The 24029-nt window shown below is 39.0% G+C and overlaps 1 protein-coding gene across 2 annotated transcripts in view; it reads right to left on the reverse strand.

Annotated features, from left to right (window-relative positions):
* Positions 1–15019: 15019 nt before the first annotated feature.
* Positions 15020–24029, reverse strand: part of tmem132e (transmembrane protein 132E) — a 404517-nt gene continuing 395507 nt past the window's right edge. For both annotated transcript variants that reach the window (XM_042430844.1, XM_042430843.1), the window contains 2 exons: positions 21983–22177; positions 15020–17438 (listed from right to left, as the gene is read on the reverse strand). In XM_042430844.1, the coding sequence (XP_042286778.1) occupies positions 16368–17438; positions 21983–22177 (1266 nt within the window). In that variant the 3' untranslated portion in view covers positions 15020–16367. The remainder of the gene's footprint in view (positions 17439–21982; positions 22178–24029) is intronic.

Raw genomic sequence — 24029 nt, forward strand, 5'->3', positions numbered from 1 at the left:
TATTTAGAGTGCTGAAAATTATTCATTGGATTCCCAAGAGTGATTGATGTTGCAGAATGCATCTGCAGTTCATCACCTCAGCATGAAGCTGACTCTTTTACAGTCTCAGACACGGTGTTGTCTCAACAAGAAGAGGGTCCACCTGGTGATCAGTTTACATTTTATATCTGTGATTAAATAACCTCGGCAGGAGAGACAATTTTAATTTTCTTATGTTTATGTTGTGCTCATTATGTTACAAATTAGTAATATATTTGTTTTCTAAAGCCACTTGTACAGTATGTGGTGAAACTGTAAGCTGCTGTTAAAAAACATATATTTCAAAGTTTGATGATTTCCATATTTTCATATAAAGTGGAGGATTACATGTGTCTCTGTGGCTTCAGAAGATTCTCTTTAAAGGATATGGCGGGTGAAATATTGTGTGTGTATCCAAAGCCTGATATATCTTATTCCTCTGTGGCGTAGACCTCCGTTGTTGTCAAAAAACAAATCAAAAACACGTCAGTGAGCCACAACATTGCATTGGGTGACGTGTTTCTTCAATATGAAGAGTATGGGCATGTTAGTTTATTTAGAAATGGCTGCAAAGACCAATAACAGTGATCACATTTTCAGTCTCCAGAGAGTAGTTCTATGTAAGGCAGACACCACTGAGCATGTGCAGGAATGCAGTGCTGTTTACAGAGCTTCACTAGCTTGACTCCTAAAAATTGCAAATAGGCTTTTAGAGTGTCTCTCAACTTGAGCTGAGCTATTTATGAAAAGATTTCAGAGACTATATTGTGCATTGTAAATAACTTCAGTATAAAGTCATGTCATGTCTTTTTAATAGTTTTTGGACAAAAAGGGAGGTCAACGGCACAGAGGAATAAGATACACACACAATACTTGTAAGCAGATCAATTCATTGTTGGTTTGGTTCTGCACATGATATTTGTTGACAATAAGAAAAATATGAGAAATTGCCAGCCATGTTCTTGAACTCTTACACAAAAAACCTATTCAAAAGTCCACTGGATTATCTCAAAGATGCATTGTGACAAAGCTTAAACCAAGTCTGTTTATTAACTTCTGAAAAGTTGACATATTGGAGATACATGTCTTTTGCTCAGCGGTGGAAGAAGTATTCAGATCCTTTCAGATGCAACAATGTATAAGTAGCATTTTACTGTTGTATCTGGACGATGTGAAGCTCATTTTAGGTACTTTACAAGTTAACTGTATGTTTTATATAACATAATCTGAAAAGTAACTGTAACTATAGCTTTTAGATGAGTGTATTGAAGGAGTATAAAGTAGCAGAAAATTGAAATAGTCAAGTAAAGCACATCAACAACTACAGTACTTGAATGTACTCCACTACAGTGTTTTCTTCTTTGTATTCCAGCGTTGTATTGACGTTATGATCATATGATTTTTTTTCGCAACCTCATTTCCCCACAGAGATCAATACAGTAATCATAGCCCTGTAAATAAAGTCATCAAGATTTCCCCATGTTTTATGAAATTGGCTATTTGTTACAAGCATTGCCTTTTTATGTGAACAGCGCATTACAAAACCCAAAGACAGTTGATAACCACTTGCAAACATGCCAGAGGTACAGAGGAGACTGTAACTGGTTACATCACAGCTACTTGGTGGGAAATTTAGTTACCTCCTGGATGTTGCTTTAAAAAAACCTGAAAAATATCAGATGATATAGAGTTAAAGTCTTTCAAAGCAGCATGGGTTGTGAGACAGTTTTCAGTTCAGTTCACACCAGACTGGGCATTCTTCTATAGTTAGAGATGAATCATGTATGATGTATATAAATTATACAAAACATGTCCTCGATCGTCATGTAACATGATGGGTTCATTGAGTATGTGCAGCAGTACATGCTGGTGTGCTATGACTTACAAGCAGGATCAAGCTCTTGTCTTCTCTTGTTTCTTTAAAACTTCCTCTGGGATTGTAATATTATGAATCTCATTTAACAACTGTGTGCTCATGTGGAGAACTTAAAGGTATACTATGCAAGATTTTCCTAAAAAAAACAATGCATAGACTCATACAAAAGTAATTCCTATCAATCATCGCTTATGACCCACTAGAAGTGTGTGGCAGTGTATTTATCTACAGAGACTCTGCCCTCTGCCTGTATTTTCTTATTTTCTTATTATTTTGCTGTATTCGGGATGTTTCTGGGCGTCAGCCTTGGGGCAGTGGGTGTGTAGCCCCCAGCCAATAACAGCACGCAGGGTGTGAGGTCGGGACTCGTAGTGTAGCGACCAGGTTACATTGCTGTCTCCGTCTTTCTCCTCTGCTCCTCTCTGCTCTCTGTCTCTGTGTCATGGATGTATAAAGCCCTACAGGTCTGTGTGTCTGCTTGACCGAGGGTGGGGCTGAGCTACACACACGCACAGCAGAGAGGCCACAGCGGTCAGCATGAAGCTCTGCATTCACACAAAGTCCGGCAGCACCTTCCCACAGGGCTGTGTGGAGGTGTGCAGGGGTGTGGGTGTGATTATTTGTGCTTTAGAACACAAATACTGTGAAACAATCAGAAAATAATGTTTTCTGATCATCTGATTCACACCGTTGTTCTTGCCAGCCGCTCACTCTCTTCATTCACTCTCTATCTCGCTCGATCACCGCTGCTCTCTCTCTCTCTCTCTCTCTCGCTCGCTCACTCGCTGAGCCAGGGAGGAAGGGGTTTACAAACACCAACCAACAAATCCTGCATAGTATACCTTTAAAGGATATTGCTCATGATTTTCTATATTGTCATTAAATCTCATGTGCAAAACCAACATTAATACTTACTACATTAATAATTAATACTTACAGTGTTGTGTGTGTATCCAAGGCCTGATATGTCTTATTCCTCTGTGCTGTAGACCTCCGATGTTGTCTAAAAACTATAAAAAACATGTCAACAAGCCACACTGTAGCAATGAGTGATATGTTCCTTCTCCCTGAAGACAACAGTTACTGTAGTTCATTTAGAAACGGCTGCAAAGACCAATAACAGCAATTACATTTTCAGTCTGAGGACAGACAGAATCAATTCACTACAAATCTATATCTGTCTGTCAAAGAAAATCATTATTGATTTTTTTTTACATTGATCTCATCATCTTTCACCCATTTAATAGATTTCTGTAGAACAAGCTCTTCAAAAAATTATTCTTTACATGTTGACAGAAATGTGTCAGATTTATCCCCATGTCCTACTTCAGGTGTGTATAGTATATTATTTACCTATCCATGATTATCGATGCTACACCTCATTATTCTTTTTTTTAGGTGGACAAAGGATAATGTTCAAAATGTATTTCCTCAAGATGTGAACGTGTCTTGATCATTTATTCCTCAAATTTACACAAAGGCTCAAAAAGTGTGGCCATAACTAATAATTTAGTTCAACTTTATGTTTGACATTAGTTTAAATTACATTTGAAGCAGCGAGTAAACCCCAGCTCTTCATTTTATACAACCAAGAACAGACAGGTCTCATCATGATTGGACTGTCTTATGGATTTAGGCATCACATAATAAAGGATCCCTCTGTGAAGCATTCACTGAAGAAAGTGGCTGTCCAACTGTTCTGGTAATGTAAAATATCAACTAATACCTCTGCATGTTATGTTCTCATTGTCTTTAATTAAGTCTGCATAGAGTTACCACTTTTTTAGATACAATTGTGAGGTTAGTGGTAGTATTTATATTACTATGTATGTACAGTTGGAGAATGCAACAAAACAGGTGAAATTAAAGGATGTTAAAACATTATGTGTACGTCTCTTTGCTGTGGAGGCAATGGAACGTTTTTATTCATCATATTTCTAACTTAAAATGCATCCAAGATTCATGAGTTTGTCATGCAGATTTACAAAAATATGTGGTTTGTTTGCTATGGTACTTGCTTTCTTTGCATTTCCTCTTCTAGGTCAGACTCTTACTGATGATTAAGTCAGACATGTTGGCTGAGAAAACGGCTTGGGGTTATCACCTTCTTGCAGAGGGCTTGCTGCCGATGGACCCTGACAACGTGTTGACTCCCACTGAGACTGTAAACCTTCCCTTTCTCAGCCATTTAAAGGAGGCTGCCAACAGTTCCTATTAAGTCTACCTGTGTGTTTGTGTGTGTGTATGCAGCTTTCATTACATCTTAGGGTGTAAACAATTTGCATTATTATTTATTATCAATTTGAGTTCTGTACTTCCAAGAAGTCCTTTAAGATTGATGCACATTATGTAACAAAAAGCAGAAGCACACCTGAAAGAGTCCATCTGAAGGCTAACTTTAACTTCAGTTTATTTAAACTTGAAAGTCAATCATAAGTAGACAACAGAAAAAATGGCTTTATATGAATAAAGTTGATTGCATTCAGTTGTTCAAAACAGATCAGTTTTAGCATCATGTACAGCAAAATTGGTGGATCCACTTACACGTTTGCTGCTTGTGGCAACGCTTACACAATTCATGACACTAAGTGGGTGACATCGGAACCTACGCAGACTTCCGACATGACATGAAGGCATCATGAGCTGAGCTCCAACATCAAAGTGGGCTGAGCTTCCGAGGCCTGCTGTGAAGGTGGCAATGGACTAAAAACACATTTTCACCGTCTGAGAGACGCATTTGCATGTCATTACACGGAGATCGCTGCAGAAATGATTTTTAAAAAACAGGTTTTTTCTAGCACCCTAGATGAAGTGAAGTATGGCCATCAAGCAGCAGCAGCAATGGCCCCACAGGGTTTAAACAACAATTCCAGGTGAATTGTTGCTTATGTTTGGCTTTCTGATATTGCCACTGAGATTCCGGGACTAAGATCCACACAGGAATTGATGAACGAGATCTGAAACCTCTTAACTCCAAATAAGTTGACAAAATACATTGTAATTGCCCTCCAGAATGACGTGTATGAGCATTTTCTGATCTGATGCCATCTGCTCTATTGGCAGAATAAAATGGCATCATTTGTTGCTGTTACAAGTCACTGTCGCTGATCTGACACTGTGATGTTTGGTAAGGTTTACACCCCAAAATGACTTGGTTAATGTTAGGGAATGACCCTGGTCCTTCTTAAAAGAAACTAACATTGATTGACAGTAGAAAACGAGAAGTGGGCAGCTGTCTGTCAAAGTCCATTGTTTCATTGTCCAATCCAACCGCACACCTAACTATTTGGAGTTTGTGGCTATATAATAGCGGTGTGCCCAAATACAAATACATTATTTGGCAAAGCAGAAATAGTGGGTTTTATACAAATATTTGTTTCACACAAATATTTAAAAAATTATTTGTTAGGGGTGTTCCCCAGAGATAAAGCTGAGCTACTGACACAAGCAAAGTGCTCCCAAGGGACTCTCCATAACCTGTTGTTCCCCTTCTCTTTTCCACAAAGTTAGGTTGTAAAAAATAGGCAATAACTGAAAAGTGCACAGCAATAATTGCCTTTGAAGTTCATCTCTACACGTTATATGATCTACTGTCTCTGTGTTATGGGTGTATAAATAGGTAGAGGTCTGTCTGCAATGAGGCGATGCATGACGTTTTAGCTCAGTAATCAGCACAGTCGTCTATGATCTGGGAGACTCCAGTTCAAGACCCAATGTGGGGACCTCCTTTATAAGGTAGCTTATTCATGAACACTTATTGTAATTTTCTAAAATTAAAAGTGTCATAAAAACAAAAACAGGATTTTTAAGTCTCTCTCCACTTTTATTTGAATACAAAACAGATACAAATAATTTTGCTACCTCAACAAATACAGATACAAATACAAATACTGAGATCTCTGCACATCCCTCCTATATAATAACATTGCACTAATATACCTTTGACTCTGACAGACAAGAGTCATAATTTCTACAGCCTCTAGAGGGCTTTGTTGCTTGAACATACCAAGTGACAACTACCACAGCTTGAGGCTGAAGCCAATGTAGAAGTAATTTAAAGCGTAATGCCACCGACGGCTGCTAGATGCTGATTCCAAAAAATCCCTGACTCCGATTGACTCCCATTCAAAAACTGTCATCTTCTCCTAGAAAGACTAAGTAAATAATTTTTTTCAACAAGTCATTATGGTCTCAATCGCTAAATTCAGGCCCTCTAATAAGTGTGCTGGCGGTCATTTTGGAAATTATTACTCCGTTAGTAAGATTTGAAGACTTATGGTAGCTTTGATGTCTGCTGTGTGGGTATTGAATGACAGCTCTGATTGACAGTTCACTTGCCTGCTGCTCTCCTTGGTTCCAGGAATCACTGAGTCTGACTATTATCGCAATATTTCACTAAGTTTAATGTTACTCAATTATGATACCTGCCCTGTTAGTACAACTTAGATAAACTGTGCTAACGTTAGCCCAAATGTGCACCACTCGGCGGGGCGTGTTTCCAGAGAGTGAAAGGCAACACCACACGCTCCTTATTTGGAATGTACTAGTTCCAATTTGAAAAGATGGCTCTGACCATAAGCTGCAGCTCTGGGCTAAAAACCAGCTCCAATGCAAACCAATGGGTGACGTCACAGTTCGCTATGTCCATCTTTATAAAGAGTCTATGGAATGTACACATATTTCATTTGGGGCATTTCCCAACATGCCTGATGCTGTAGTTTTTCTTGTGAGGACAGACTCCACAACTAATATTCAGCTACAGCTTATGTTTCTGAATACGTTTCTTATTTTCAAACAGCATACATCTAAAGGACCAGTAAGCAGCAGCCATAGCCTCAGTCATTGTTGTTGGGTCTTCTCTGAGGGCCCACTGACACGCAGGTGAGTTGTGGTCTGAATGCACAGTCTCACACACATCATAGCAGGTGTCACTCAGTGACCAAAAGCTTTGTTCTTAAGCTTTGACTCATGTTTCCTGAGAGCCATCCCAGGAGCCAAACAGACTCCCACACACTCATGCTTCAGGGATCGCTCTGAAAAGCGCCCTCAAATTGAGCAACTCTGGATGGATGACAGGATGCGATGGCATGAGCTGTCAACACTGTTGTTGTGCATACATTAAACTCAAATAAATAATAGCTGAACCTTGTCCTCTAACTTATGATTTCAGGCCTTATAGGACAGGACATGTTGACAATTTGGTGTTGGGGTAAGAAAAGTTGAATTTTTCATTGGGCACTTGTGTTCATAAAACATGTATGGTTGTTTGGTATGTTGTATAGTTGCTGTCTACACTGTAGTTTGAGAACAAATATCTTTGAGGGCTTATAGGACTTCATGTACAAGAGAAAACTCTTATATATACTGTATATTATATATTTTTTAAAAACCTCTCCAAAGGATAGCTTGCCTTCTCTTCAATTTTCTAGGTTTTCATTCATTGACGAAGGCTGATAACAGGACATGCTTACCTTGAGCCTCAATAAAATTTTTAAACTGCCGTCTTGCCCACCATGATGAATAATGGTTTCGTTGTCCTTGGTTACAAAACTATCCTCCCACAGGAAACAAACAAACAAAAAAACATCTAGATAGAGTTATTTAAAAAAAAGAAAAATCATTGTAGTTCAACTCAGTCTGCACAACTTGTACCTTTGATTAAAAAAAGGAAATAGATGCTGGGATTATGCAAGTCGAGCAGTGGGAGAACATATTGCTTTGGTGAGCGCTCACCAAACACTCTACAGCAGCTACTGATTACACAGTATTTAAAGCAATGAATGTTGGTTTGGGTAGAAAGGCCCCTGGTGCAGCACATTGACCAGACTGAGAGATGTCAACATGTGTCTGTGAATGCAGCTTATATTTTGATACTGCCTCTTTATGGTAACACCTCTCTTATTTGAGCATTTCCTCAACAAACAAATTTTCCTCAAAGTGCAACACCACTGTGTCAAAGCTGCAGAAAAGACCTAACTGTATTCTATTGATTCCATCAACACCACCTACATATGTTTGATCCTAATGGCTTAAAGATTACTTTATGAAAAAGCATCCTCCTAGAGCAAGAGTGGATTTTGTGTAGTCTGGGTTAGCTTTATTACTGCTACAGCATGTCATGTTAGCAAGCCAGAGTTGACGGATGTCTATCAATGTGTGGCATGTGGTAAAAAAGTCAAAAACAAAATAGCATCTTTGTTGGTGTCACCTTGTCCAGCACACCTAGGAGCTAAAGTTACTCAGTGTTCTTCATCATCCTTCACCTCCCTATGAAATATTTTACACTCATCTGAAAGAAGCTAAATGTCAGTGAACACAAGTCGAAAATAAAAATGGTTGCTGTTAAAGCCAGTTTACTCAAGCCTACGCAAATACCAGTAAGTCAGGTGAACTGACCCTTAATATGTTAAAATTACTTTGCTAGACTTACGAAATAACATATTTGCTTCCATACTTTATTTGCTCTACATCAGGGATAGCTGCCTGAGATTTCTGCTGCTTTAGATCTGTTGTACAGCTGATATGCATTCCAGTGCAAGATGAACTCACCTATGGATTGTAGCCATGATTATTAAAGCAATTACGGTAATTCCACCTGCGTTTTTCCTGCTATTACATGTCAAACTGACTCCCTCCTCCACCTCAGGTGAATGGAATTTTGTTTGTGGTGCTCAAAGCATTCGAAATGGCACTTAAGAAAGAAATAATGTCCTGGAATTTGGTCAATCCAGTGAACATGCTTTAAACAGTTTTCATTGAAACTTAATTAATACTGAAGCTGTGAAAATTGTGAATAGCAAAGCCTGTGGATTATCCAGAGTAAAGGGGACACTGACTTCTGAAAGGATTGATCATGTTCTTTTCTAAAGGATAAGTCTAGTTATATTTTTTCCCTAATTGTCAACAAATCCTATGAAAAGTCCAATTGTTTAAAATCTATTAAAAACACATTAGTTAGTTGCACCGTTGCATGAGGTGACATGTTCTTTCACTTCCATGAGCACAGCCGCTGTGTTTTATTTTGAGTCAAAGCACATACACTGTCCTGCTGTAAATACTCGCTAGCCTAGAGCAACTGATTTGAATTAATCTGCAGCTGAAAATAGTCCCCAACGAACGCACATTTACTCCTTCTGTTTAAAACTACTGAGCCTAGCTGTTTTAGGAAATTACTTGGCCTTTTTAAAATTAAACGTATATTTTTGTTTTTAAAGATTTACATCTCTCGTCAGAAACAATGGGCTTGAAGCTGAGTGCCACGGACAGGGTAGAGAATTTGGAAAGTTTTGGTCTTTTCATGGGATCTGTTGACAATAACACGTAGAATATCAGCATCCTGAGCCTTTTTCCCTTCTGTGAGCACCACACGAAATTCCATTCACCTCCATTGTATTGGGGTGGAGGCATAAATCTTAGAGAATATTGCAAAACACATTACTGTTGATTAGTGTTGATCATTAATAGACTAATCCACAGATTTAGCATTAGCACTCCAATGATATTGTTGGACTCATGACAGACAATTTAAAAAATAGAGGATGAAAACTGATGCAGCAGGGATATCGTCTTTTTTACTTCACATGTTTTTCTTCCTCGTCAAAACCTGGCACCTACATTACCCATAATGCAATTCGAAACACCAACAGTTCAGTTGGAGATTCATGTGTGTTATGATTGTAGCAGCTAATGTAGCCTCGAGCTACAGAGGTCTGTTAACCTCCCTTCTTTCTAACTCCAAACCCCCATTTTCAAACTTATATTTTTAATTTTCATACTTATAGTCTTCAGCCCCAACTGACGCTGACTCAAGTAGCACTCCCCAAAACCTGTAAACTGACTTTCATCTGTAAAATCAAGGGAATTCCCCTCTAATGTGTCCTTCATAGCACTCAAGAAGTTACAGTTGTGATGTGCGTTGCGCTCAAGGAGTTGAAAAAATACCGAAATGTACTTTTTGGGTGTCAACTTTCCCTCAGCCTGTCTATTTACTTCTATTTCACATAGTGATTTCTTACTTAATCTCTCCAGAGAAGGAGCTTTTAACTTACAAGTATGTATATATATAAATATATAAAAGAGAAATGCAGATAGCGCAGATAGAGATTTTTTTCCAGTCACATTAAGAGTTGTAGCTCTTACCTAAAATGCAACATGCCTTGTCTCAGTTTTGCATTATGGTCTATAGAGGCAGCTGTCAGTGTGAAGCTGTTATCTCTGTCTCTGCTATATGACTGATTTCTCCCTTTATGATTGCTGAGTGCCTGTGAAAATGGTGAGTCTAGAAAGATGCCTCTCTCTTTGATTCAGGGGGACTGACACAGAAACCTGACATTTACTGTTGATGTTTTATATAGTTAAAGATATTTCTGCTGTCAGGCTTCATTGTAGCTGCTCTGGAAATATCTTGACATGAAATCACAGTCTCCATGACTGGCCTGTTATCCACAGGAGTAAAATTTAGAAAAAAAAACAAAACAAACAACAAACATTACAAAACATAAAAATGGGGCCAGGAATCTAAGCTACATCACCACCAGTTGCTTTATAAAAGTACTTTATGGTGTTTTTTTTCTTTACATTCCACCATGTCTGGTGTAAAATGTATGACAGTAATTAAATTTAAGTCCAAGGACTGAATTACTTTATTTATACACTGTCTGGGAACGCGTTTAAACATGTAGGATTTTTCAGTGGTGCTCCTAAGAGGTTTGATGTGAATACTGGTTTGGAGGACCCCTACTGCAGAAGTGACCCTTTATTATGGGTTAGATAAGGCATAAATGACTGGTATGCTCGCCGAGGGCCTGCAGATTGATTCACTCAGAGTCACCCCTGCACTCCATATTGAAACAAATTACCACTGAACAGAATCTGTTCCAGTGCTGAAATGCCACTGACACACGGCATCAGCAAAATAATATGTTAAACCAGAGAGATCCTGTTATTAACAGAGGTGCACTCACACTGTTTATCTGAGAGTAAAATGTGTAATTAAGTGGATCTGCAACAGTAGATTACTAGTTGAATATGAGATGGAAAAAAAAAAAATGACATGAATCCAATTACTGCACATTTTTCCATATAGCACCATATGGAAACACAACACAGTCGTAGTCTGTGGTGTGGCTGGACCAGCTGAATCCTACATTTAGGTTGAAACTGCAGATTTGTCCTCACAGTAGAAGATGTTTATTACCGTCTTAAAATCGTGTGTCATAATAGCTGAAATTAATTTGCCAAAGGCTTTTTCGAGTAGCCTAATAATCTCATCTCTGCTTCTCTCTGCTTATCTCTATAACCGGTGCTTAAGATAGTATTAATGCATCGTCTGTCTAGTTATGACTCCACATGTTCTGCAATTATATCTTAAGTAGACAAGAACATGTTTGGAATGACTGACAATAATTTGTTTTTGTTGTCTTAGTGAAAAACAACCACTGTATGTTTTTTTTGTTTTTTTTTTTCCCTTTTTCCAGTGTCCAGTTTAGACAGTGTAGCTAAAATGAACAAATTCAAAATGTTTTAGGTATCAGTAACCACTTTTGGATATGAAAATAAAATCAATTCCCATGTAAAAGTTCTGGTGCCCTTTATATTACTGTTATCTGAATAGCTCTGTTGCTATGTAGAGTTTGCCAGAATCTCCATGGAGATATCATTCCACATTGTTGCATCATGACCTTTACATATTACATGTGGAGGGTGTCTAAACATATGCTATGAAGTTACTACAGTGGCTCATGGACCACAGACCCACCAGCACCTATTCTCAAACAAATGGATACAACTTGGCAGCTTCTTTCTGCCTGGGTTTTTTCTTTGTAAGAGGTCATATGACTCCGTTGTGGTATTTTTTCCTATCTTGATAAAGACAAGTACTTTAATAAACTAAAGGCAATGAAAATGTAATAAAGAGACTGATGAACATTTCATGTTTACTTTGTCACTGATTTGAAAATTTGTGCTGTGCATATCGGATCAATATGTATGTGCAGTTTATTTCTCATAAAACTGAATTTGGTCCAGAAAACAACTCCTCACCTTTGAAGATGTTGAATCTGATCCTTCATGAACACCTACTATTTAAAACATTTCTTCTTTTGGATGCAAAGCTTAACTCACACAGGGAATAAATTATGGATTTCTTCAATCATTTGAATTTAAAACTTTCTCATAAATCTATATACATTTTAAAAATATATACCTCTAATTACCTGAGTTGAAGGAGTTGTTTTTACACAAAACCATGAATGTGAAGATCTTTAAGGCAGTATTATTCTCCAGTCTACTATGCAAGTCTTGCCGCTGGCTGTCTGATGTCAGCATCTGTCTCCTCAGTCCCACAAACCCACTCACTCCCTCCTAACGACCTGTGTGCCTTACCTGAGTTCAAAAGGCTTTGATCTCAGCTGCCCAAACCAAGTGAAGTAAAGGAGCAAACATTCCAGACTATAAATAAACACCTCCAAGTATGGATTTTGTGGACGGGAGTTCCTGAATGAGTAGAAGTGCAGTAGTGTAAGTTTGTATACACATCTCTCTGCAGGATCTTTACACTACTGTGGGAATTTCAATTGAATATGATGGGAGAGACTTCAGACTCAGCACAGTGGGGGATGAGCAGCAGTGATCCATGGACTTCAAACACTAGCAGGACCCAAGCCAGGATCTGATAAACCCTGACAGGGATACATACAAGGTGTCAGCTACATACTGTATAGTTAAAATTCAAACACATAAAATACTTTTAACCTCATTTTTTTGTTTTGATGTTCTTGTCACTGAATCTGCCAGCGATCCATATTGTTTTGTGTGGAAGTTAAAACAACATATAAGTAACTCATAAATTGCAGAAGAACATTACTTTCATATACTCTATAAATCAAATATGTTTATGATTTTGGTACCGATCCTCTAGTGAGATATCAAGAAACCAATGAGCCAAACTCCTTCAAGGTCAGAGTGTTCCTTCATATAAGCTACTGAGGCTGAATTATTAATAAAATCTGTGCTGACACAAAGTAAACATCTTGCTGAAGTACAAAATTACCATTCTTGTTTAGTCTTCAATAATGGTAAGTGAAGTAAAAATGACACATCCTTTGTGTATTGCATTTTCTTTAGTACTTTACATATAACGGGAAAATACAAGGGTTTGTTGTCAAGAGAATACAGGAAATTTAACAGTGCTCTGTACATTAACATATTATAGTCAGTGTGGTGGTTACTTGGCACAGCCGACTGAGCCGTGCACGCCGTGCACGGGGGGCGCAGGAAAACACAATTCAAGATGTTCAATCACTTGTTGTAAGTTTCTAGTAGCAGCTTGGAGAAAATACAAAATGTGCAGTATGTGTACCGTCACCAAAGCAGCATTACAAAAAAAAAAAAAAAAAGCACCACAGAAGGAAGTAGGATGTAATAATTATCTGAAAAATAAAATATTTTTTAGATCTACCATGTAATAGGCAACATATTTACATACTGTGTGAGTAACTCAGCAGGAAAACCACAAGAAAACATCATGAGAAGCTGCTATTAGATACTGTTACAGTAGTGTCACCAGCATGGGTTTGACCACATTAACACTAAACACAAAACAACCAGATTTAGTTAAGAATCCTACATTCATCCTGAGAGACCATCATTTAAAGTTAAAACTGAAACATTTCCGGCTGGCTGGCTGCTGCTGCTGCTGCTCTCAATTTCATGGCAAATCATGTTGATGCTGTAGCTGAAGGACGGGCTTGGACTGTCAAACACAATGCTTCATCTTCCCTTTAGATGTTAACACAGATTGAAAATTATGTAACACTAGAATCAGGTCATTATTCATTTCAACCACATGGAACATATAGAGGGCATGCAGTAAACCAAATCCTTAAAGTCCCAATCCAGGATGTATGAGTGTATCAAATGTGGGTCTATATACATGTACATGTAGAATATTCAAAGGTATGGTTTACTGATGGAAAATAATCTCATGGCAACTTTTAAGATAAGTGAAAAAGTAAAGCCTGTTTTACTCCTGTATTGACAATATTTCCCCCTTCAGCTCACATTTAACACTTGAGTTTAGCCGTCACATATGTTATTGAATAAAGAGCAACACATTTTCAAGGTAAATATAAAATATGTCTCTGATTCAATGTGTCATTCCCATATCAAGCTGGTATTTGTAAAACAGCGCTTCCACAAGGAGAACTATTCTGGATTGGGTCTTTAATAAGGCCATAGGGGCTGAAAAGCAGGTTGGATGGCTATAAAATGTACATTTTGAGTGACAGTTGTACATTTTAAGTGACAAATAGAGCTTATGCTTATTATCACCACAAAGGGAGCAAGTAACATTAGTTTTCTCATAGGATCACCGATACCAGTCAGTCAGTTAACATAAAAGAAAAATCCAAGCCCTTAGATGCAGTACAGCATTAAAGGAAAGTGACACAGAAACTTTTTTTTTTAATTTTATCTCATGGTTGTTTCATTAATCCTGAAAGAATTTGTTTAATGTGAAATCAGAGCTGGAATAACAACCTTCAAAAGTCATCCTCTCTAGTACTAAAAAGCTACACTAACAGGGCAACTGCAATTAAAAATACTATTAGCTCTGCTGTCATCATGTTCCCAGTTACAACGTGTCTGGCTGCCTCACAATGTTTTAGTTGAAATCCCATTTGTGATATTTTATGTTCTTTCTAAACCAACCCAGATTGTTTCTTTTTTTCTCTTTCAGTGTAGTTAAAACCCTCCAAAAGCTCAACACAGCAAGTAACACACCTTTAAAACAAAACCTGCAAATGACACCAACTGGCTGTGTTGTTTTCAATCACTCTGATTTGTCCAGGCAGGATGTTATCAAATCAGCATCCTGAGATACTTTCACATGTTGTCACAACCACACCCATGGTATCCACACAGCTTGCATGCCAGTATAAACAGCACTGATTACTTCAACAGTAAGAGCTACTAGTCTCTGGCCCTGTCCATACACAATAGTTCAGACAAAGTAAATTTGTGACCTCCAGATGTGAGTTCACTGGAATAGACTAAACAAAATAGGGAATACATACAGAATAACACAGTGTGTTTGAAAAACAGCATGACAACATGGGATGGTCATGATTTAAATGATGGAGCAAAATCAATAATTTATTCAGTAATCGTCTTTTCGGATGGATGACATTTCCTGCAGAGTTTAGAGGATCTTGTGTTCAGTGAGAATGATCTGTTACAACTCTGATGCATAGCAAATCCCCATGTTCGACAGTCAAATGTGATACCAGTTTGTTAAAAAGCTACAGTTCTGTCATAACATTACCGAGGGGAACCTTCTACTCACCACAAGACTATGAAATTTTCAAGACTTCAACCGGCTTCCCACTCTTCTATTTTGGAGTAAGTAACCAGTGGCAACCCTCGCTTCGTACGGTATATACATATACTAGGGAGGAATGTCTGCATGTATTTAGGCCTGACATGGCATGCGTGTAATGCATGATAACATATTTACTTTAGTAATGTGTAGGAATGATTATATAATTACAATACAAACATTTACAAATTTGGAAAAAGTTGCTGATTGTGCCTCAAGATCCCCTTCCATGCAAAGAATGTTAGAGATCCTCACAATACACAAGCTCTTTTCTATTTATACCTCATGCTTGAGATCAGTTGTAGTATTATACATCGTTGCTCTTACTACACTGTCTCTAGCCATAGTGAGAAAACAGGGTGTCTGCGCTGATATAAGTAGTGAACTGTGACCATTTTTATAAGGCATTAGATTTGTTCAGGACCAGAAGGACTAGTAGTAGGGCACTGCTTTTAACTACCTATGAAATGTAGAAAAATGTAAGGGATGAACATGAATACAAATCATGAGTGTGCTGCACCAAGAACAACAATGAAGAAATTTTCGCCATTTAAAAGAACGCTTTTCCTACTTTGGCAAAAACAAAATGATTTTAAGATAGCTTTCATGAGAGTCTTTGAGAGTTCTTTTGTTCATCAAAGGCCTCTTTGTTTGGATTAGGTACAGTACTGCAGACACCAACTGCACCAGCAAAAACACATCCTGTACCAAACCTCTTCTACACTCCTGTCCATATCAGGCTTACTCTAGAATCAAATCCTGAAAATAAAAGAGCTGGAGCAGCTCTCACATCTAGCCATGGCTCAGCTTCCCAGTAAAACATGTTTTCCCATAGCCAAGATTTAGAGATTTCTCCTCTGACTGAGATCCTCGGGTCAAGTCTTTGGCGTCCTTGCATTCTCTTCTTCCATTCTGAGAAGTGTGAGCGTGTATAAGATTACAGCACTGTGCAAACTAAATGGAACAAACCCTAACCAAAACAACAGCTGGCCTTTTAGTCTGTGAAAAATTATCTTTCACTTAGGTGAAAAAGAGAAAAATAGAAAGGAACGTTTCTTTAGAAAGCTGAGAGCGGTGCTTCACACTGCACCTCCTGTCTCAGGCTATTTCTTTTATTCTGCGCATGTAATCGTGCAGTTCCTCTGGATCTTGAAAGCCCATATCCTGGCAAACCCACTGAATGTCCTCTTCATCTGCTATGGGGATGGAGTTATAGGGCAGCTCCTCTGTGGGAAGGGTGGTAAAGGTAGTAAACTTGACTCTCTTGCGCTTGGAGGTTGGTGAACTTGCCTCCTCACCGTTCTCCTTTGTGGAGCCGCCAGAGCTGCCGTCTCCGCGCCCATGTACCTGGCTTTGAACACTAGTCTGGGAACTGCCACTGCTGTGGTGGTCCCCATGGCAACAAGTCTGTACACCTTCCATAGGGTTACTGGGACTTTCTACCTGTTGTGGTGACAGATCACATTGGGCCCTAAGTGGTTGGCCGTTTCCCAGGAACACCCAGTGGTGGGAATGGTCCATGTTGGCCTGACCCTCAGGTGGGATCCGCTTATGGCGGTATTTAAGCACGAAGACGATGCAGTTGATGAGAAAGACTAAGATGGCTAGACAGAAGACTCCCAGCAGAGCATACATGCCAATCTCAAGGTCAGTCATGTTGCGAGGTGAATGAACAAAGTCGTCTTCATCCTCCTCATCACTCTCAGTTGGTCGCTCCTGGTTGCTAATTGTGGGAAAATTGGTGTAATCAATGGGAACACTGGCAGGCTGCTCATTAGATGTCTCATAAATTCTTCCACTGATGTTTGGATCAATGATTGGACGCCTGGTGACGGGCGCCAACTCAATCTCACCCTCGGTGGTCGCCTCTTCTTCTGAGTCTTCCTCTGGGCCAAAGCGGACCTTGACATAAACTGCAGCAGATGCGATGATGCTTTTGCGTTTGGTCTTCTGGCAGGCCTCACAGATGGTCATCTCTACACGCACCATATCGCCAGATCCCTCTCCTTCTGCCACCACCACAGGCCAGCGTTGCTGAGGCTCCTGGGATACCGACACAACTTTGTCATCCAGTGTGGAGGCATTGAGGTTGTAGTCTTTGGGATCAAAGTAAGTCAGCGTGGCAGCTGTGTTGTCACTGAAAAGCATCCAGACTGACAAACTGGCCTCCTGTCAGAAAGAAAGAGAGAAATACTGTTGAGATGGCGAGTTACTTTGACACCAAAATTTTTTTGCTTACTTCAAAACCAAAATAAATAGATTACAACAGCATGAAAACTTCCCAGGATATTTGACTATTTGTTAGTTTGTCTGTCCTCTGCAAGTTATCAACATCCCAAGGGTAGCTAAATGTATTTGATGTCTCTGATCGACCTATAGAATCAGAAGTAGATTGAAAACATTGTCATGGCTTAATGAGCAGGGAAAGAAAACACTTATTCAGTGGATATATCCTAATTTTGTGTTTTCTGACCTGTAGTTCATGAGAAAAAGTTACAAGTTATTCAAAATCTCTGCAGACTCTTCTCAGCAGGCAGTAAGGGTCCAAGAGCAAAACCATCAGGTCCACTAATTGTTGTTGCGTAACTATTGTGTTGGGTCAAGGTGGACAAGGACTACCTATGCACCAAAATAGAGAAAAAAAGTACCTACAGTGTGAATATCCTTAAACAAAATAAGAATCAGAGAAACTTTAAGGAGAAAAGTTACATATAATAGCTTTGAGACTTTTGCACATATACAGTACGTTTGATCATCTCTGGAAGTTAACAACATACAGCCTTAATATCAAAGTAAAAAACAGAGTCAAAAAGCTGCCCCTTGTTTATGTGTCTCCAACGGATATTTTAATGGTTTAGATCCCATTCTTTCATGGCATTGACTGTGATTTGAATATCTGTTCCCAACTGAGCCTTTGAAGTTCTGGACTTGCTCCAACCCCTAAATCTCCAGAGTGTTTGGTAACATCCGCAGTACCCTGTGCTCAGTACAAGCCTTGACATGCACACAGACGGCCTCCCTCTGATGTGCACACCAGCAAACCACTTTCAAGCACAGAGGAGGAAGGGGTGGCAGGAATGACTGCCATAGATATAAAACACTAGATGTGACATGTCATAATGACCTGCCATTCTTGGATAGAACCATATAGCAGCCACCTTACCTGGGTCAAGTTTTAAGCTCGCTGTAATTGGAACCTATGGTGAAAGAGGCTTATGTTATCCTTAGGTAGAAAAATACAAGGATTATATGTTTCTACCGATACACCAGTATTGTTTTTTAGGTGCTGCACAGCCAACAACCATAGTTGCTGCCCATAGGTGGTGATTGTAAACAATAACCAGGTAAGATGGTGGACTATTATCCCATGAATTTTGACATAATATTGCATCTAGTGTTTTATGTCTGTGATGACTGCGTTGTCCTGAAGGCTACAACACAGCTCTGCAGCACAGGCAGACAAGGCACATTCAGTAGCAGCATGTGCTTCGAATGATGGGGTGTAGTCCGTCTCTTCATGTTTGTCGTGTGTGGTCTTCTCATTTTGTATTTTCTATCACTTTTTACTGTTTATACTCCCCTATAGAGAAACCGGATAAAATGCCTCAATTCCTGCATGGTGGTTACCTGACAACATTCATCTGCAGCAGAGTAAACCAACACTGGTGTCCATGTCATCAAGGCTGCATTTGACAGTCCTTTGTTCACAGCTTGCTTAAGCATCAACAACTCTACCATTATATTATCTGACAAAGAACAGAATTTTTTGTTTCTGCCAGTTTTAGACTCCTCTTATTTCGCAAAGAACGGATACACACCCTTTCTTTTCAGGTCAAAAATACCCTCAGTCCAGTTTGGGACAAGACTACAACATGCATACAGTATATTGCGATGGTATTCCAATAGGAGCAAAACCTCTATCATCTCAACATGACAGAATCAAGACTGCCTTTGATATTGATGATTTAAATAATACATTGAATGTGGCATATCTATTTTTGTGAGCTGACTCTGCTATGGAAAGGCTGCTATAGGGGGGAAAAAGGTAATGTGTGGGTGTTTTGACACTGACAAAACAACTGTCACAAGCTTTTCTATGGTGGTTCAGTGGAGGAAAGTTATGCATGTACAGCAGAGGCACTGATTTTGTTTAGTGTTTGGAAAAGTATCGCTAAAAAGAGAGGGTTTGTCATTGAAAAGGACTACAGTGGCATCAAAGACCTGATGAGACCCAGAGAGATTTCTGCACATGTCAATATTATTTTATGCATTTTGCATACCAAACCATCGGCACACCATTGCCACAATTAATGTAATCTGTATTTCCATACAGTAATGCGCATTAGGATGAAGTTTCCTATCTTTGATTCCCTCACTTTCTCTGATTTGTGTTTTATGGCAACAGGGAATATATGAAGACATAAATTGAACATAAACAGCTTGGATAATAAAATATGCATACACAGAAAAACACTCCCCTGGAAATACTATTCTGAGACATTTGCATCAACTTCAGATGTAATAATACTTCAGCTTCATAAACACCTTATTGAGTTGCTCATTTAAACACTACCAGTAAGTCATAGGAACAGAAATGGTTTATGATGAACCTTCAAGTACTGAAGGCTTGAACTTTGTCAAGTGGAAAAGAGAATAATGCAGAGACCTTGATTGTCCAACTCTCTCCATCCATACTTTATGCTTTTCAATCATTTCTAGAGCAATAGAGGACATTTAGAAAGTTTTCCTGTGAAACAGAATCAAATGGCTCCAGTTCTCCTGTGCCTTTTATTGCCTTTTATGGCCCGGCCTTGGAGAGCACTTAGGACAATACATTACAATAATTAAATTTCAAGGTGGCCAAGAAGCAGAAAGCAAGAAAAATTGGAATTTAATGCTCGCTTCTCTCTCATTGATGCTTGATGTGGTTGTTGTTGCATTTTTAGCAACTTGCAGGCCAATGAAAGGGCAAAGCATAAAAAAAGCCCAGACACACATATACACACACTTGTCTCTAGGTGAAGCAGGGATGCCAACTAATTTTTTTGCAGAGAATTGCAGAGATCTTTACTCTTGTGTGAAGAGACATTGGCAGATGTAAATGCCCACTTTCTCCTTTTTTTTCACCCACATGTCATCTCGCTTCTCACTTGAGCAATAAAATCCATTTTGGGAAATGTATTTGGACGTATCAGAAGTGTTTTGCTAAGCTTGGCTAATATGGAGGTTGTAATAAAACAGCACCAAGAATACTTATTAGTTCGCTGCAGCTGCCTTTATCTGGTGTCCTTGCTAACAATGCTGCCTGGGGCTTAAAAGATTTAGCTCGGAAATAATTTTATTACTCAGAAGTGAAACCAGTGTCTGCTTGTTGATATAAAGCCACTGAAGGGATTTGCAAATAAACTTCATGTTACAACTCTGGAGACAGAAATAAGGAAACACACTAAGTGCTGAGTGTAAGTTAGGCATAAGGAGTTTTTTAAGCTATGATAGTACTTCACTGCTGCATATAGTGATTGCTGATCGCTCCACAACCATATTTAAATGCATATGGAGGTCAATGGTATTACATTTAGACCTTAAGTAGAGGGGTGTATCTGTATTTCTCAGATGATTTGATACACATCTAGATACATTTATTCAAACACTGCATATCAAAGCTGATTTGATTCAGTTGCAATTTCATATTGATCCAGCTAAGATTTTAAAGGATTGAAAACATTTACGCGCTCATGAATAAAAGGGTAATGGTTTTTAGTAACTACATAAACAATTTTAAGAATTTTCACTTAAAGTCCAGAAAAGTATGCATTCTGCTTCACCAACAATAGTAAATATGTGCAATGATACACTGGGTAACTTTTTTAGCTAGTCCCCAATTTGGGTGAATTTTTTAGTGAAATAGGGCAGATTGGGAATTGTTTACCCCGGTTCCGGCGTCACTGTCATCCATATAAATGTGATATTTTCAACAATACATGGCTGCCTATCCTTGTAAACAAAACAGCTGATGACTTCAACTTGGTGAAGTGATTTGGAAGTAGTTTTAGCTGCTAATGCTTGTTATTTACCTCAGGTACACTGCTGGTAACTTTACTGTCAGTGCACATGTAGCCTTCATAAATATGTAGCACGGTTTGTGGTGTGCCTGGTATATTTTAATGACTGTTGTGCATTTTTAAGAATAAAATGCAATGTAAAGATTTCAGGGGTGGGTTTTGGACACAGAGGAGTCTGACTTTAACTTGCAGTGTGGGAAGTTTTTGGGGAAGCGAATAGCTCGAAGTCATGTAGTTGGAGAAAGTAGCTAGCTAGTTAGCTACACACACACACACACACAAACTTGTTGGGTCTTAGGAGGACATTTCATTGACTTGTATTAATCCCCTGCACACCAACACTAACCTTGTTTTCGTACCGACAACATGATCACTGTAACACAAGTACACACACCCACACACACTGGAGACTCAGGAGTACAGCAACAGAGATCAGCTTTTGACAAACATTTCACACAGAATTTGGTTCAGGTTTCTGTTTGTGTATAAATGTATCCATGCAGTATCTCTGACATGTGTATCAGTTTTCTAATACATATCAGTTAACAACGATTATATGAAGCAGCTAGTGAAAAAAAGTGAAAAAAACATAGACTGCATTAAGAGTTGGTCATTTCTCTTTTGTGCACAGAGTCATAATTCATGCTCTACCTGTTTCGGAGTGGTGAGTGTCTGGAGGCCGGTTGCCTTGGCCACCATGGTGTGGCTGTTGCCAGGGCTGGGCTGCAGTGATAGGGTCAGGCCTGAAACGGCGTGAACACGCAGCTCTGTGATGGAAACCTTGTCGTCTGTGACCGAGAATGTTGACTCTCCTAATACTGCATCCACAGCCAGCGGAGACTCCACCTGAAGAGAAAAGATGCTCTTTTATTGTTTCTCCACATGACAGAGGGACATCGTATAAGTCGAGAATAGACAAGAGCTTTATTGTCTTTCTGAGGCTTATAATGCCCATGACAAGCCAACTTTGGATTAAAGTGGTTTGTGCAGTAGTTTGTTTCAGTGTGTGTGCTTTAAATCCATGTGTCAATGCCTCTCTGTCTATCATAGTGAAAAAAAACCAAAACAGAAAAACTCACTCTGGACAGAATCCATCAGCAACCAGACAACAAGGTACAATCCGAAGCAGCCACCACACACTTTCAAAGTGACAACTTGTGACCAAGTGTCATCACATGAAATACCAAAACATTTAAAGCCGATCTCGCCTCATCATGTAACTTCAGGCTTCTCACAGGCCTCTGCACCCAGTACTTTGAGCACTTTTAAAAGATCATCATTTCACTTTGCAACTGCAACCGGAGGTCATGAGGGACTTGAACAAATTAAAGAGCCATTCAGCGAGGCAGTGACCCTGTCCTTACAGTCGGACGGGGAAATATTTTCCACCTTCATCTCAAATGTTTTCTAACTGTAGCTGGTGTCAAATAAAGTGTGCTATGCTAGAGCAGTGAAGGATCTTGTGCTCTGACAAGCACCTCCAATCATTATCAACTGAAACCTTGAAACAACAAACTGCCTACATCACTGACACACAGGTTCTGCTTTTCTAACAACGTTATTTAGCAGCCACGAATTTGCCTGATTTGTAACTTAACGAGAGGTGATATTCCCATTTTGAAAATCTGGATTCAAGCTGGCAAGAATGATAAAATTAAAATTGTAAATGATATTATGTTTTTTCACCTGAAGCCTTTAATATCTCTCTTTGCTGTACATGAAACCTTGCTGCGACAGGAAATCACTTGCTATTACTACTTTGTCCTCTGCACATTTTCTACACCATTTGTCATCCTGTTTTTTTTTCTTTTTGCTGCTTTTAAGCCTTCTGTTGTTCTCATAAACCTCTCTAATAAAACACACACACACACACACACGCACGTATACAGTCTACACACACAGAGTGCAGCAGCCTGCCAGTGTCTTGCCAGTATCACTGTCAGTGTCAGCCCTGTAGTTTGTACTCTTGCTCTCCATGGCAGAGAAATAAACAGATTTACATTTTTAGGATTATTTCCTTTATGGTGTAAGCTGCATGCTGGGCTGAGGATGCTATTGTAGGAATAACACTACACTTGGAAATTTATATTAAGCACTCGAAAAGTTAATAGGGGCACCACCTCCATTGATCAACTAATTAATTAGGAGGAATAATAATTAAAAAATCAGTCTTATACCTGAAAGTCATGAACTCTGAATACAGTGACTTCCATCTCTGTTCTAAAGGAACACACAAATACAACAACTTGCCTATAAATCAAGATATTTATTTGACTACCAAGGAATAGGGATGAACAGGAAACACTAAGCATTTATACATACAACATATAACTAAAGTGAATGAATGAATGGATGTATAAATGAATGGGTAAACTAAATTAACAAGTTACTGCTGACAGAGTGAATGATTTAATGAATGATTGTTATCAAAAACAAATCAAAAACGCAGTGAGGGGGCCAAGACTCTAACGACAGTCAATAAAATTTTTAAATTTTGAATAGCTCTTGCATCAACTCTGTGATACAAGCACGGCAGATGGTTTTCCTGCTGTTTCCGTGGTGATGAAGGGCTGATGATGAGGCAAACTCCCCCCGGAAAGCAACCGAGCAAAGCGAAGCAGCGTCGGTGGTCCTCAGGTTGCCAGAGTGACAGCCAGATGAGAGGCGCTGCAGTTTCAGTGGTTCAGCACTTCGTCAG

Source organism: Thunnus maccoyii, chromosome 13, assembly GCF_910596095.1.
Source record: "Thunnus maccoyii chromosome 13, fThuMac1.1, whole genome shotgun sequence".
NCBI classification, from domain to species: domain Eukaryota; kingdom Metazoa; phylum Chordata; class Actinopteri; order Scombriformes; family Scombridae; genus Thunnus; species Thunnus maccoyii.